This window comes from Giraffa tippelskirchi, chromosome 3 (genome assembly GCF_054371585.1).
Source record: "Giraffa tippelskirchi isolate mGirTip1 chromosome 3, T2T-mGirTip1v1.2.pri, whole genome shotgun sequence".
Classification (NCBI taxonomy): domain Eukaryota; kingdom Metazoa; phylum Chordata; class Mammalia; order Artiodactyla; family Giraffidae; genus Giraffa; species Giraffa tippelskirchi.
The window spans coordinates 123,231,215-123,246,514 of NC_137277.1; the positions used below are offsets into that span (position 1 = coordinate 123,231,215).

At 49.2% G+C, this 15,300-nt stretch overlaps 1 protein-coding gene across 1 annotated transcript in view; it reads left to right on the forward strand.

Annotated features, from left to right (window-relative positions):
- Window positions 1–15,300, forward strand: part of TMEM163 (transmembrane protein 163) — a 259,119-nt gene that overhangs the window by 240,255 nt on the left and 3,564 nt on the right. Inside the window, exon 6 of the mRNA XM_081579251.1 lies at window positions 7,947–8,058. Within this exon, the coding sequence (XP_081435377.1) occupies window positions 7,947–8,058 (112 nt within the window). The remainder of the gene's footprint in view (window positions 1–7,946; window positions 8,059–15,300) is intronic.

Sequence of the window (15,300 nt, forward strand, 5' to 3'; positions counted from 1 at the left end):
CTAGCTGTCAGCATGGTTTTCCTTTTCTAGAATGAGTAGAAATAAATCATGAACTGTTGATTCTCTCATGTCTGCTTTCTTTCATGCAACATTTGCTTGTCAAGTGCAGTTGTGTTCTTACTGAATGCACCACTAGTCCTTTTTCATTGCTGAGTAGTATTCAGTTGCCTGGCAATTTATCCATCAAATAGATATCCATTTACCCACAGTTCATTTATCCATCACTTGTTGGACATTTAAGCTGCTTTTCCACTTTTTGAATGCTATGAAAATGGTAGCTAAGAACAGAGGTGTGCAGATTTTTGTGTGGACTTAGGCTTTTTTTTTCTCTTGGATAAATACCAATGAGCAGAATTGTTGGGTCCTATGGGCTTCCCTGGTGGCTCAGACAGTAAAGAAACTGCCTGCAGTGTGGGAGACCTGGGTTCAATCCCTGGTCTGGACAATCCCCTAGGGAAGGAAATGGCAAACCACTCCAGTATTCTTGCCTGGAAAATTCCAGGGACAGAGGAGCCTGGCGAGCTATAGTCCATTGTGTCACAGAGTTGGACATGACTGAGCAACTAATATTAATATATGGTAAGTCTATATTTAACTATAAGGACTGGCCAATCTCTTTTGCAAAGTGGCTGTACCATTTTATATTCCTACACACAGTCCAGGAGAGTTCCTGTTGTTCCAAATACTCACCACAATTGATATTCTTTCTCTAGTTTTACTAATTCTAATAAGTATGTAGCAGTATCTCATAGTGGTCCTGATTTACATTTCCCTGTTGACTAATGACGTTGGATGTCTTTTCATCTGCTTATTTGCTAGTCATGTATCTTCTTGGTGAAGTGTTTGTTCAAAGCTTTTACTCATTAAAAAAAATTGAGTCATCTGTTTTCTTCTTATTGAGTTGTGCATGCTCAAGTCCTTTAACAAATATGTTTGCAAATTTTTCCCCAATCTGTGGCTTTCCTTCCTTATTTTAATAGTGTCTTTCAAGGAGTAGAAGTTTTTAATCCTTTTGGTTAGAGGGAAAATGGTATCTTGGTGTAATTCTTGTTTTTGTTTCTTTCATGAGTGTGTTTAAGCACCTTTCATATGTTTAACATTTGCTTAATTTTTGCACATGTCTTTTGCCCATTTTCTATTAGATTTTGGTCTTCTTTTGGATTTCTTGATTAGGGAGACTAACCCTTTGTGATAACATTTTTCCAAGTATGTATAATTTATCTTCTGCGTATGTTTTAATTTTCCATGTAGTCAAATATATCAATTTTTATGCCTTTGAGATGGTTATAAAGCCCTTTATCACTACAAGGTCATAAAGAAACTTGCCAGAATGAACGTGACTTATGTCGCATTTACCTTTAATATACATTTATCCTCGGCTTCTGGGTGAGTGGCTAGTTGTCTGGAACCTTTTTTCACTTTTTTCTATCCATTTAGTAACGACCCAGCTATGATAAACCACAGTGGCCCAGCACTGCTAACAGTGGAAACAGAATACCTAACAAGGAAATGCCTGTCCCCCTGTTTGTACAGGGTCCACAGTCAGTAATGTGAGAGATGCTTAGGTGGCCATGGTTGAGGCATCCTGGTAAGGTTTACAGCTGGGAGCAAATCCAGGGCCTGCTTCCAGCTGAGTGACCTTGTGCAGGTCATTTCACTTCTGTGCATCTGTCTCTCCACCTTTCAGATGCCTGCTTGACTGGGCAGTGAGGATTAAGTGGGACTTGACAGGTACGGCTGCACTTGGAGAGAAGCCATCGGTGGCACATACCTACTCGAGTTTGCAATTTCTCTTCCTTATGTAGCATTTACCTTATGTAACATGCCACGTCTCCTCTGGCTTCCCAACTCTCAGGAAGATTACACTCAGAATCATCTTAACTCAGGATGACATAACAAAATGCTATGGACTTGGTGGCTTTTATTTCTTATGGAATTTATTTCTCATGCTTCTGGAGACTGGAACTCTGAGATCAAGTTGCCAGCAGGGTCAGTATCTGGTGAGAGATTGCTCCTTGGATCCCAAGTAGTTGCCTTTTCACTGTTACCTCACCTGGCCTTTCTTCATTGTGTGTAGGTGGAGAGAATGAGAGAGAGAAATCTTTTCTTCTTGTTATAAGCACACTAATACCAACATGAGGGCCCTATCCTCATGATCCGATCTACTTCTAATCACCTCCCTCATCTCCATCTCGAAATCCTATCACAATGAAGATTATGGCTTCCACATGATGCACTTGGGGAGGACACAGAGGTCTATAGGAGGGATTGAGGTCTTGAGCAGGCTGATGACTACTTCTCTGTGACATTATGCTCATGCTAACCATAGATGTGGAGGCTGGGGAAAGAGAGAAGACCCAGGTGGGCTCTGGCTGGGAGAATCCCAGCAGACTTCAAGGATGTTGAAGGCTGGTTTAGGGTGAGGGCATTGGCAGGCCTATGCTAGTCCAGTCCTCTGTGAGACTGGCCGCAAGGTTTATTTTGTCTGAAGCAGATCAGTACAGCAATGGTGGGCAAAGCCTTGTGGCTCTCAGTGAAGCTTTGAGGTGGCCCCAGTCTGTTTTTCCCAAACTTGAGGAAGGCAGATGTTCTTTCAGAGCTGATCCTGGGAGCAGACTGGTTGGTGGGAATAATCCACAGACAGGAAAACCCTGAGTTTGACACATTGGCTTCTGCACTTTTCAATATATCAGTTATTCTGCGCCAGGCCCTGTTGGAGCATTTTGGAATATCCTTATGAGGTAATATGTGAGGCTTCAGCGGGGAAGCAGCACCACTCTTGACTGGTCAGGATGGGGCTTTGTTACAGGATGGGGTGGACAGAATGGCAGGGGGCACCTGCTTCAGGGTCTGGGCCTCCCCAACAAGAGGGAAGCAGAGAAGGACTGCCAGAGACCCTGAAGGAGCTGCATCTGAGTCTCAGCGTCTCAGCCTCAGGGACATGGGTGATCTGATCTGCAGAAGAAGCTTTTAGCATGAAACCACACACTGAGCACCTGGCCCGGGATTCAGAGAGGCTGGAGGGGGGGAGCCAGGGGAGCTGGCAGAGCTGAGGGCCTGGTGTGACCTTTCCCCCTCCACTAAGGGGAGCCAGTGGATCAACAAGATCCACTGTGCCCTGCAGCTGTCTTCAGGGACAAGGGACAGCCGCGTCACCTCCACTTTCCAGATCTCCCACAGATGTCTCTGCTGGCCGAGTATGGCTTGGAAACACCTAGCAAGGGGATTCTGGGAAACGTAGCTCCAGCTGATCCTTGTGAACACACTATACAGCCACCAGGGGTGGTAGGTCTTTTTTTGGTTTTTTTGGTTTTTTTGCATTTTACAGGTGCTTAGAGAGAGGGAGGTTCAGTGACTTGCCCAGAGTCATACAGTTATTAAGTGAGCCTTCTGCTTGGGTGCCTTTAATTATCATGTGATGCTTCTACTTTATTACATCAGGAACCCCCTGCCCTGTTCCTCCAGTATTCCAGTCCATGGAAAGCTTCTCCAAGGTAAAGAGTGGGTTCTGAGCGCTCCTTCACCCTTGTTAAGTCACCACAGATACCAACCACAGTTTCTCTTATGCTTCTTTACATTGCACTGTGTGTGGTTTTCTCTAGGTAATGAGTTCCCTGTGTTTCCTGTATAGGAGTACTTACCATGCTGTGTCTGGGGCTCACCATCAGCACCTAGTGTGGCTGTTTGGTGAGATAAGTTAGCTTGTGGATAATGCATCTTGTGCCTTTAGCAACAATTACTACATTTAACTGCATACCAGCTGCCTGCCGGGGGCTGTGGATATTACACTGCTCTTTGTGGAAGAGAAAATTGAGATCTGAGAGCCTCAGTTTGTTTCCCCAGTGAGAAGTGGAGTCTAGTTTGAGCAAAGATCTGCTGGTGCCTCACTGCCCTTTGTCAGCCAAGCCCACATTCAGCAGTGAGCTCCCCAGGTTAGCAGAGCCAGAGGAGGGCCAGCAAAGCCCACTGGCTCTTCTTGAGATGCATCTGGGGATGGGAGGGGTACCTCAAATCCCAGCTCCCTGGGGCTTAGATGGGGTGAACACAGTCTCTCTCTGAAAAGGTAGGGATGAGGGTTTTGTGGGGAGATTGGGTGGAGCTAGAAAGGTTTCAGGCATGGGGTGAGCACAGTGAGAATTCAGCTCCTCAATCTGGGGTCTCACAGTACTTAACTAACCGTCTCTATCTCCCAGTTTAGGCTTTTTGAATCCTGTCTTCATGTGGGTCTGTGTTTGTATGTGATTCCTTATCATATTTGCATCTTTTCTTATGCATTGTTGTTGTTGTTCAGTCGCTCAGTTGTGTCCCACTCTTTGCGACCCCATGGACCTCAGGACGCCAGGCTTCCCTGTCCTTCACCATCTCCCGGAGTTTGCTCAAACTCATGTCCATTGAATCAATGATGCCATCCAACCATCTTATCCTCTGTTGCCCCCTTCTCCTCTTGCCCTCAGTCTTTCCCAGCATGAGGGTTTTTTCTAATGAGTCGGCGCTTCATATCAGATAGCCAAAATATTGGAGCTTCAGCTTAAGCATCAGTCCTTCCAATGAATATTCAGGGTTGATTTCTTTTGGGATTGACTGGTTTGATTTCCTTGCTGTCCAAAGGACTCTAAGTCTTCTCCAGCAACAGAGTTCCAAAGCATCAATTCTTCAGCACTCAGCCTTCTTTATGGTCCAACTCTCACATCGGTACATGACTATTGGAAAAACCATAGCTTTGACTCTATAGACCTTTGTTGGCAAAGTGATGTCTCTGCTTTTTAATACACTGTCTAGGCTTGTCATAGCTTTTCTTCCAAGGAGCAAGTGTCTTTTAATTTCATGGGTGCACTCTGGGTCCGCAGTGATTTTGGAGCCCAAGAAAATAAAGTTTGTCATTATTTCCCCATCTATTTGCTAAGAAGTGATGGGACCAAATGCCATGATCTTCATTTATTGAAAGTTGAATTTTAAGTCAGCTTTTTCACTCTCTTCTTTCACCTTCATCAGGAGGCTCTGTAGTTCCTCTTCACTTCCTGCCATTAGAGTGGTTATTGATATTTCTCCCAGCACTCTTGATTCCAGCTTGAGCTTCATCCATCCAGGCATTTCCCATGATGTACTCTGCATAGAAGTTAAACAGGGTGACATTATACAGCCTTAACAAACTCCTTTCCCAATTTTGAACCAGTCTGCTGTTCCATGTCTGGTTCTGGCTATTGCTACCGTCTCGCATAATCAGACTGAGTTCCCACATGAAGAAAGCTTTGATTTGGGGAAGGGGAGTTCTTCCCCATCCCCATCCCTAGCCCCCTGGTATGTAACCTCATGCACAGCAGGGACTTGGGATCTGCCAAGAGGCCAGGTTTAGCATAGTCCTTACTGATCATTTGAGGAACTGAAACTTTAATACGGTGACTATTCTAAAAAACCGCAAAATTTGGGATAGTTTTAGATTTATGCATCAGTTACAAAGACAGGATTTTCCTGATAGCTCAGTTGGTAAAGAATCCACCTGCAATGCAGGAGACCCTGGTTCAATTCCTGGGTTGGGAAGATCTGCTGGAGAAGTGATAGGCTACCTGCTCCAGTATTCTGGCCTGGAGAATTCTGGGTCGCAAAGAGTCGGATACAGCTAAGCGACTCACTTCACTTACAAAGATATTACAGAGAGATCCCGTATGCCCTTCCTCCAGCCTCCCTTAATGTTAACATCTCATGCAGATAACCAAGTTGCCTTTACTTACACTGTAAGATGATGATGATGATGATGATGTTGTTCAGTCACTAAGTCATGTCCTACTCTTTGCGACCCCATGGACTGTAGCCCGCCAGGTTCCTCTGTCCATGGGATTTTCCAGGCAAGAATACTGGAGTGGGGTTGCCATTTACTTCTCCAGGGGATCTTTCCAAGCCAGGGATCTGACTCACATCTCCTCCACTGGCAGATGTGTTCTTTACCACTGAGCCACCTGGGAAGAACACTATGAGATGACAACACTGTTAACAGAACTCCAGCCTCTGCACTGATTTCCCCAGATTTCCTGCTAATGACCTTTTCTATATCTGTGGCATTTTATCCTCACATCTCCTTAGCCTCCAACCTGTGACAGTTTCTCAGTGGTTCCTTGTCTTTCATGATCTTGACATGTATGAAAAGTAGTACTCAGGTGTTTTATAGACGGTCCTTAATACTGTTTATGTTTTTTCACAATTCAACTGAGGTTGTGGATTTGGGGTAGGACACCCAGAGGTATCCTTCTCACGTCCCATCCTATCAGGAGGCACGTGGTAGCAGTATCACTGTGTGTGGTCATGCTCACCTTGCTCACTTGCCTGGTTTCTACCCTATAAAGTTATGGTTGGGTTGGCCAAGAAGTTCGTTTGGATTTCTCTTTAAAATGTTATGGAAAAACCCAAATGAACTTTCTGGCTAAACTTGTTTTTCCTCTTTTCTGTATTCTGTTAGATTCAAGTCATGAGTCGAGCTGACATGCAAAGGACTAGGGGATTAGGCTGTGCCTTTTGGGGGCATGCAGTGAAGGATTTGTGGACATATGTTAAAGCCAACCACCACTGATCAGTATTGTGGAAGAGGTGCTTTGCAGATACCCTGTTTCCAGCAAGGTGATTTTTCAAATCACTTTACTCAAGTTTGAACCTGGGGAAGCAAGCTGTCTTCCTAGCTTTCTATTACTTGGTTATTTGAATAATAAAATGCTTAAGGAATTCTGTTCTTTGAGTATGTGTGTGTGCATGCTCAGTCATGTCCAACTCTTTGTGATCTCATGAACTGTAGCTCGGCAGGCTCCTCTGTCCATGGGATTTACCAGGCAAGAATACTGGAGTGGGTTGCTATTTCCTTCTCCAGGGATCTTCCCGTCCCAGCGTCTCTTGCTTCTCCTGCATTGGCAGGTAGATTTTTTACCACTGCGCCACTTAGGAAATCCATTCTTCGAGTACATATGATGCTTTATCAGATTTCTGCTGGCAGTGGCATTTTCATATTGGGGGATCTGGAGCCTGTGTCTCATGAGAGTGATGCCTGGGAGCCCTAAGCTGAGAGTTTCCATGGGCCCTGCTGTCGGGCAGTAGGTACAGTGCTACTCGCTTTTGCATGTGACTCACTCACTTGCTTCCAAAGGTGAGCTAACAACTTAGCGGAAGTGCTAAGATAACATCAACAGCAAGCTATATTTTTAGATGCCTTGTCCCACCTTGAAGGCTATATTTGAACTTCCAGCTGCTTGTATGAAGTTAAGGAAAGAATACAGCTAGAAGTAGCCATATTGATCAGTCATAATTGACCCTGTGGCAAGTTCAGTTGGCCCTGTTCTCAAGCCGGTGGTCTACTTACATGTTCCAAACTTTGCAATCAGCTGCTTTTTGACTTATCCTTGGAAAACTCTACATAGAAGTTACTATTGTTAGCACTTTGACCAACTAACTCTGTTATTGATCAATGATTGCCACCCATTTTGGCAGAATAGTGGGAAGGGAAATCTCCTACAGGAAAAGAATACATTATGGGTTTCTGAGATTTCTAAAGAAATATAAATCTGGATTATGTGTTTCTGATCATCCTTTTCCGTTTCCGGTGACACAGGTAACTGAGGTGTAAAAGCAAGCAATATACTCCCACCTGGTGGCAGCATCTGTTGTTCTTCAGTCACTAAGTGACTGCCACCCTGTGGACCGTAGCCCACCAGGCTCCTCTGTCCCCGGGATTTCCCAGGCAAGAATACTGGATTGAGTTGCCATGCCCTCCTCCAGGAGATCTTCCCTACCCAGGGATCAAACCCGCATCTCCTGCATTAGTGAGCAGACTCTTTACTGCTGAGCCACCAGGGAAGCCAGAGTGGCCGCGTACTCAACTGTTAATTCTGGGAGCAAAGGCCAGTGGTTTGCCGATGATCTGCTCTGGCATAAGCTGAGCCATTGAAATCTGGAACTTCCTCTTCTAGGATGATTTCCTGTTCAGCGTCTCCATTTTAAGTGGGATCCTGTGCAGCATCCTGGCTGTGCTGAAGTTCATGCTGGGGAAGGTTCTGACCAGCAGAGCACTCATAACAGATGGTGAGTAAGGCCAGTGTACCTGGCCTCTGGGGGCTGAGCTCACAGTGAGGGAAGGTGCTGTTGGGGTCACTTTCAGCTGCTCGTCTTGCAGAAGAGCTCAACATCTTGGAATCTGTTCCCCACTGTCCTCCCTTCCCCAGGCTGGGTCATGATTCTCAGGGTTCCCTGTCAGGGCAGAGGTTTTGTGCCTGGGAATTGAATACGCTCTTCCAAAAGCACCTCCACCCAGACCTCCTATCAGGGTAACTCAGGGCTTGACTCCTAATCATAGAGCACAAAGGGCTTCCCAGAGTCTTGTGTTTGTTGTGTATCATTCCAAATAAAAAGTAAGCATCTTCCCTGGATTCTATGAAGGTCTGGTGCATGCTCCATGCCCATTCCCCCCTTACCTGGGAGTTCAGGTTGCAGTGACCAGGGCTTTGCTGGGGAAATGAGCCATGGGTACTCTGCTCAAGACCTGAACCAGGTGGACATGTCCCTCTGTGTCCTGTGGGTCAGGAGGAGCCTCCTGTGTGGCCTTTGGGCAGATGGAGAAGGGTGTGTGAATGTAGGAAAAGCACGTTTCAGTTTTTCCAAACTAGTGCTGGCATGTAAACTAGAAACATGATGAACACAACCTCCCAGCTGTTTTCTTTCTCTTTATCCCAGAGTGTGTGAAGTTTCTGAGGGTTGGGAGTAGACGTGAGCCCCCGTGCCCTGGGGTGAGAGGTCACAGGGTCCTAGCTGGTGGGCTGGTGGATATGCCTGCACAAAGTAGAGTAGAGATCGTAAGATTCCTCACCCACCTCAGCCACACCATGAGGCTTGTGGCATCTTAGTTCCCTGACCAGGGATTGAATCCAGGTCCCTGGCAGTGAGAGCACTGAATCTTAACCATAGACCACCAGGGAATTGCCATGATTTCTTTTTAAAGAACCACTCCCAGCTCCTCAGACTCTTAGAGTTCCCTTCTATGTGAAATATGTGGGTGCAAAAGCATATGGGCGGCTGCTTTTCCTTAAATATGAGGAATGAGAAGGCAGGCCTGGGGGGAGGCTGCACTGGTCAACACAGCGTACATGCTAAGTCACTCAGTCGTGTCCGACTTTTTTGTGACCCTGTGGGCTGTAGCCCATCAGACTCCTCTATCCGTGGAATTGTCCAGGCAAGAATATTGGAGAGGGTTGCCATTTCCTTCTCCAAGGGATCTTCGCTACCCAGGGATTGAACCCATGTGTCTTACATCTCCTGCATGGGCAGGCGGGTTCTTTACCACTAGTACCACCTGGGAAGCCCTGCGTTATTCCTATAAGTCTGTCCTACGTTATACCCTTAAGTCACAGAGCCTCTGTGCTGACAAAGCATCAGCACTTCCTCTGTTCGGTTGACTACAGCTGAGATGCTGGACCCGAAGCCCCAGCAGTCAGACCATTTTCCCCAGCTGCCAGGCAGGAGGCCCTGTCCCCTCCCCACCCATGACCCTGAGGCTTGACCCCCTTCTTCTCAGAATGGTGGGACCTCTCCCATGACAGGCGGCCTTCCTTAACATTTTGAGAGAAGCCCCTGATGATAAGTATGTGTTTTCTAATGAAATGGCTCTGGATTCCATAGTTTTCACCTACAAAACTGTTCAAACACATAAGTGGTCTTCCCATCTGCCTCCTGAACCAGGAAGGGGTCGTTACAAGGAGGAGTGAATAGTTTAAGGGAAAATTGTCCCACAAACAGGCAAAGCAGAGGCAGGCACTCCTCAGGCAGAGGGAACCGAGGTGGGAGGGAGCCTGTGGCCTTGGTAGGGAGGATGGTGAGTTGCGAGGAAGGGTCACAGGGTGAGGGGCCCTGCTGAGTGGGCAAGTGTGTACCATTCAGTACACTAGGTCAAGCGCGGAATTTTGGATGTTTTGTTAAATATTTAAACAGATGAGGTGGTGACATGGTGGATGTTTTTAAATGATCCTTCTGGCCATCAAGGTGGAGAACAGAGTAGAGAAACTTCCGGGAGGGAGAGGTCTCTGGGGAGCCCAGGGGGTGGTGGCCTCAGTGCGTGAGGGCAGAAGGGTGGGATGTGGGGGAATTGAGGAAATGTCGGTGGTGTTTATAAAATGGGCAGAGCTCAGGGATAAATAGGCCGTGGAGGTTGAGGAGAGACAGAGCAAAGCTGTTGCAAAGAGTGGAGGCAGCACCCCCACACCCAAGCCTGCCCCATGAGCCTGGCTGCCTGGGGGTGGAGGGTGGTTTGCCACACTCTGCGATCCCTCACTTGGTGGGAGTATCAGCAAAATATGCAGCAGTAATTACAGCCTCCTGCTAATTGCATTGTCTGGGATCCTGATTTTCCTCATTCATTGATTAGCAGAACCATCTGTAATTATGTCCTCTCTGTTCTTCCCTCACTTGGGGAGGTAGGGGGCAAGCTAGGGTTCAGGAGCCCGGCCTGCCGTTCATGTTGGCTTGGCCCAGGGCAGGGGAGCAGGCCAGGTGCTTTCTCTCCAAGAAGGAAGCAAGTCCAGCAAATTGCTTATGGTGCCAAGAGGCCAGGCGGGTCTCACCTGTCACCTGGTGAGACGGCTGGTTCCCAAGCTGGAGTTGTGTGTGAAATGGGTGGGGACGTGTGTGTGCAGGCTGACTCCACCAGTTCCAGTGTCCCTGGGTCCTGTCCTTACAGTCAGGAAGCATATCTTCAGGGAAAGGGGGGCGGCAGGGTGCAGGTGGATTCCAGACTTCCCCATGCTATGCAGGAAATCATGTCTAATGGGGTTTTCTTGCTCTGGATATTTAGTGATGTAACAGCATGAGATTATGGCTATCAGGGCTAGGCTGAAGCTGGCTTTGTATTATTTAAGACAAAATGATTTTGTGTAGGAAGTTAATACTACAAATCAGACAGAGGAAGATTGTGGCAAGATGTCCAGGGGGAGTTCTGAACCCTCGAGGTGCCAGGGTCCGGGCTCCAGAGCTGCCCACAGGACAGCTGGAAACCTCTCTGAGTTGAGGGGCCTGGGCTGACTCTACCCAGAGCCTGTGGTGGTTTTCAAGTACATGAACAACTTTGAATCAGAATTTTCTGCATAAAATCAATATGTGCTTAATTATATAGATGCTTAGCTACTCATTAAAACCAGACCGTTAGAGCCTCTAATCAAGATCGCCTCAGACATTCTTATGTGTTCCGAGGTGATGACAGTATTTACTTTTTGCAGCTGCTCTGGTTTTTTTTAACTAATTAATTTTAATTGGAGGCTAATTACTTTATTATAATATTGTAGTGGTTTTTGCCATGCACTGACATGAATCAGCCATGGGTGTACATGTGTTCCCCATTCTGAACCCCCCTCCCACTTCCCTCCCCTTCCCATCCCTCAGGGTCATCCCAGTGCACCAGCCCTGAGCACCCTGTCTCATGCATCGAACCTGGACTGGTGATCTGTTTCACATATGATAATATACATGTTTCAATGCTATTCTCTCAAATCATCCCACCGTAGCCTTTTGACAGGGGACATGGGGATGAGCTTATGGGCGTGGGAGGTGGGGATGGGGCCCCAAAGGGGAGGGACTGATGGGGCCTTGTGGGCCGCTTCGGTAAGCTGGGAGCTCTGCGGGGTGGGACTGTGAGCTTAGGGTTCTTCATGGGGAATGGTTGTAGCTGGGAAGGCTCTAGAATCCTGGAGGATGTGGAAGGCAGATACAGAATTGTCCCCTGGTCTGGGTGTGCTGGTTCCAGTGTTTCCGCCAGGCTCACCAGAGGTGCAGCTGAAATAAGCTGAAATAAGCTGAAATAACCAAAGGTGGGCGGAGAAGTTCAGATGCTCCTGGAGGCGATGGGTGGGCAAGGTGAAAGTTCCATCAGCTGTGGGGGTGGGGGTGGGGGGTGGTGGTGGCTCCCCCCACTGTCCTGGGCTGGCCGAGCCGGTGATTTGGTGGAGCGAGTGGACATCTAGTGGCCGTCTAGGGGAACCTCACTCTCTACACTGAGCTCCAGTGAGCTCGCTGAGGGCTCCAGGGCTACTGTGCCCACGACGAAGGTGGAGAAAGAGGGGTGTAGGATTCTAATCTGCCAGGGGCAGCGGCCATCTCCTTCCTGTCTCTGCCTTTCCCCCGGCCACCCCTCAAAACAGAACTCCCCCAACTTTGAGGATGCTTGAGAGGTAAACTCCAGCCCAGGTGGGCCCTGGACAGAGTAATGGCCTCTGTGGATGCTTTGGGTGGCCTTCTGTGAGAAGATGTGGGCTCCAGAGACTTTTTTGAAAAGAGGACTGGTCTGATTCTGTGCATGCTTATGTGTTAAGTTGCTTCAGTTGTGTCCGACTCTTTGTGACCCTGTGGACCATAACCCTCCAGGCTCCTTTGTCCGTGGAATTCTCCAGGCAAGAATATTGGAGTGGGTTGCATGCCCTTCTCTGGGGGATCTTCCCTACCCAGGGATCGAACTTGTCTCCAGCATTTCCTACATTGGCAGGCGTGTTCTTTACCACTAGCGCCATCTAGGATCTGATTCCATTTGTTATTAATAAAAAGAATAGGAGGATTCAAGGGACAGCCAGAGGCAAGAGGGTGAATGCCAGCCTCTTATGATGGGAGAGGGGAAACACTGTGATGATCTCGATGTGTCAGAAGACAGGAGGGAAATATGACCTCGCCGTTCTCAGAGTGAACCTGCTGTCTCCTTGCTTGGGGAGACTGGAGGCAGAATGGAGGGTGTGATGTGCAGAGGCCAAAACCAGGGGTGGGTCAGAGAGGGAGGAAGTTCCAGGTGCCCTACATGCAAGAAGCTGGGAAAGACTCGGCTGGCACCCAGCTTCCCATGAGGTGACAGAAGGCTGGAGGGGCATCAGCTTCATGAGCTTCTTGGAGAACAGAGACAGAAGGGAAGCAGAGTCCACTTCCTCGTTATCTAGAGGTGAGTGAGCCTGGAGGAACCCCGGAAACTCACACCACAGGGGCCTGGGCTGCAGCCTCACCCCAGACACCCTGAGAAGGGGCACCCAGGGAGTCACCTGCCCCTGGCCTCCACGGCGGGGAGGTGGAAGGCTGAGAGATCTGGCCTTGGGACTTGGTGTGGTGGGACACAACTCAGGTGAAGCTCACACCAGCCCTGCCCTCCCACTCCCCCCAGGACACCCAGAGGAAGCTCCTTGTCAGACTGGCTATCTACTGAGGAGGCCTCAGTGGGTGAGGGGTGGGAGGCTCACGATGAGTGGTGGGCAGAGATCCCCGGGTACACACAGTGGGGCAGGGGAGGCCCGCCTGGAACAGCCCTCACCAGCCGCAGGCGCCCAGCAGGTCCTGGTCTCCTTTTCCACACAATTCCCTGGACTGGCCTCCAGAGGATGTGGCCCCAGTTGAGGGAGGGTAGAGGGGTTTGCATTTCCTCATCCTTGTCGCCTGTGTTGAGGTGGTACTGGGTTGGAGAGGTCCACCAGGTGTGAACCTTGTGGAGTGGGGAGATTGACTCTTCCTGCGGCCCCCAACCACACCCCAAAGTCCAGGAGTAAGCCCTCTGCCTCTCGGGGGCTGTCCCCCCGGAGCTCTAGCTGCAGGCTCTGCCTTGGTAGGGAGACTCCAGGGCCCTGGCCGTGGAGGCCTCATCTCTCTTGGGATAGCTCAGCCCAGCGAGTAGGCGTCCTCTTAGCAAGACTGAGGCCCTTCTGTCCATCTGTGAGGTCAGTATGAACGCAGCAGTCAGTCGAGGCCCTGAGCAGTGGCAGCCTCCATTCTGGGACTCAGAATATAGCAGGAGAGAGACAAAACTCCTATCCATAAGCTACATTTTTGGTGGAAAAGAGAGGGATGTTTGTAAAAAGAAAAACGGTAAAAAAAAAAACACCATGTGATGAAGAGCCCTGGAAAACAGTGAAGGAGAAGCAAGGATGAGAAGGTAGGAAGGTGTGAGTTCAGGCCGGGGAGGAGGCGGCCTGGGAGACCCCAGGAGGAGGAGTCCGGGAGGGTGGTGGTCAAGTCCAGTGTGGCCGGAGCACAGGGGGTGAGGAGGTCGGGGGACCTGACGTGGACAAGGCGGGAGGGGCTGGTCCCGCATGGCAGGGCTTGTCGGCTGTGAAGAGCGCGCGGGTTTCAGGGTGGGCAGCTTGTCTCCTGGAGGTCTTGGCTGCTGTCCAGTACCACGGTCACTCTGGATGCTGGGAGGGGAATCATTGTGAGGAGGGAGATGTGGGCAGGAGGGGAAGGGGATGGAGGAGGAAGGACGGGGGCTTGGGCTGGGGGTGGATGGAGCATGACTTTTGGAGGGAACAGTTGACAAGAATGACTTGATGGATGGATTAGATTCGCGTGTGAGGAAAGTCCAGGATGGACTCAGGGTTGTAGCTTCAGCAGCTAGGTGGATGGGGGCGCTGTTTACACAGAAGGTGGCTGAAAGGTAAGTCGTTTGGAGGCAGAATTTTTTGCTCTGAACATGTTCAGTTTGAGATGCTTCTGTGTCTGCAGCTGAGGGGGAAGGTCAGGATGAAAGAGAGCTAGGGAGATGCTGGCTTATGGGATGGAGGTGAGAACCTGGGGGGAGAATGTTGATGGAGGAGGACTTTGGGGGACTAAGCCAGGAACTCGGATGGGGGTGACTAGGAGGATCCAGTGAACGAAAGTGAGAAGGAGCAGCTGGAGAGGGGAGAGAGACAGTGGCAGAGGGCGGTGTCACGTGAGGCTGGAGGGAAGCACTCCCAGGAGGGCGTAAGACAAGGACGGGAGGCAACCATAGCTTGTGACAGCCTTGAGCCATCCATGACCAGGGAGGGCTCAGGGGACGGGGGGATCTAAGGATGGGGTAGGGTAAAGAGAATGGGAGGTATGCTGAGGTAGACAGCTCTTCAGGGAGTTTTGCAAAGGGAAGTAGTGAATGGGGGTTGTGTTGGGGGTGGCATGGAGTCAACGGAGGAGGTGGAGGTTTATCCCAGTGGGGGTGATCCAGGAGAGGGAGAAGAAATTCAAGAACAAAGCCCTTCAGTGAACAGAGACAAAGGCGCTGGTCTGACATAGGAACAGCAGTAACTGGAGAAGCAGCTGAGGATCTGAGGGCAGCGGGCACGGGTGAGTGATGGGTTTGGTGGTGTTGGCAAGATGAGGTATTGTGATCTGAACCTAATGTGCTCTACGACGTGCAAGGCCGAGTCCTCAGCTGAGAACTGGAGCAGGGAGGTGATGGAGGTCAGAGGGGAGAGAAGTGTGTGTGATGCAGACACCAGAGATGACCTTGCAGGCCTAGCTTCATCTGGGTCCCATTGTTGGAGGCGGTCTGTTGAGGTCTACCCC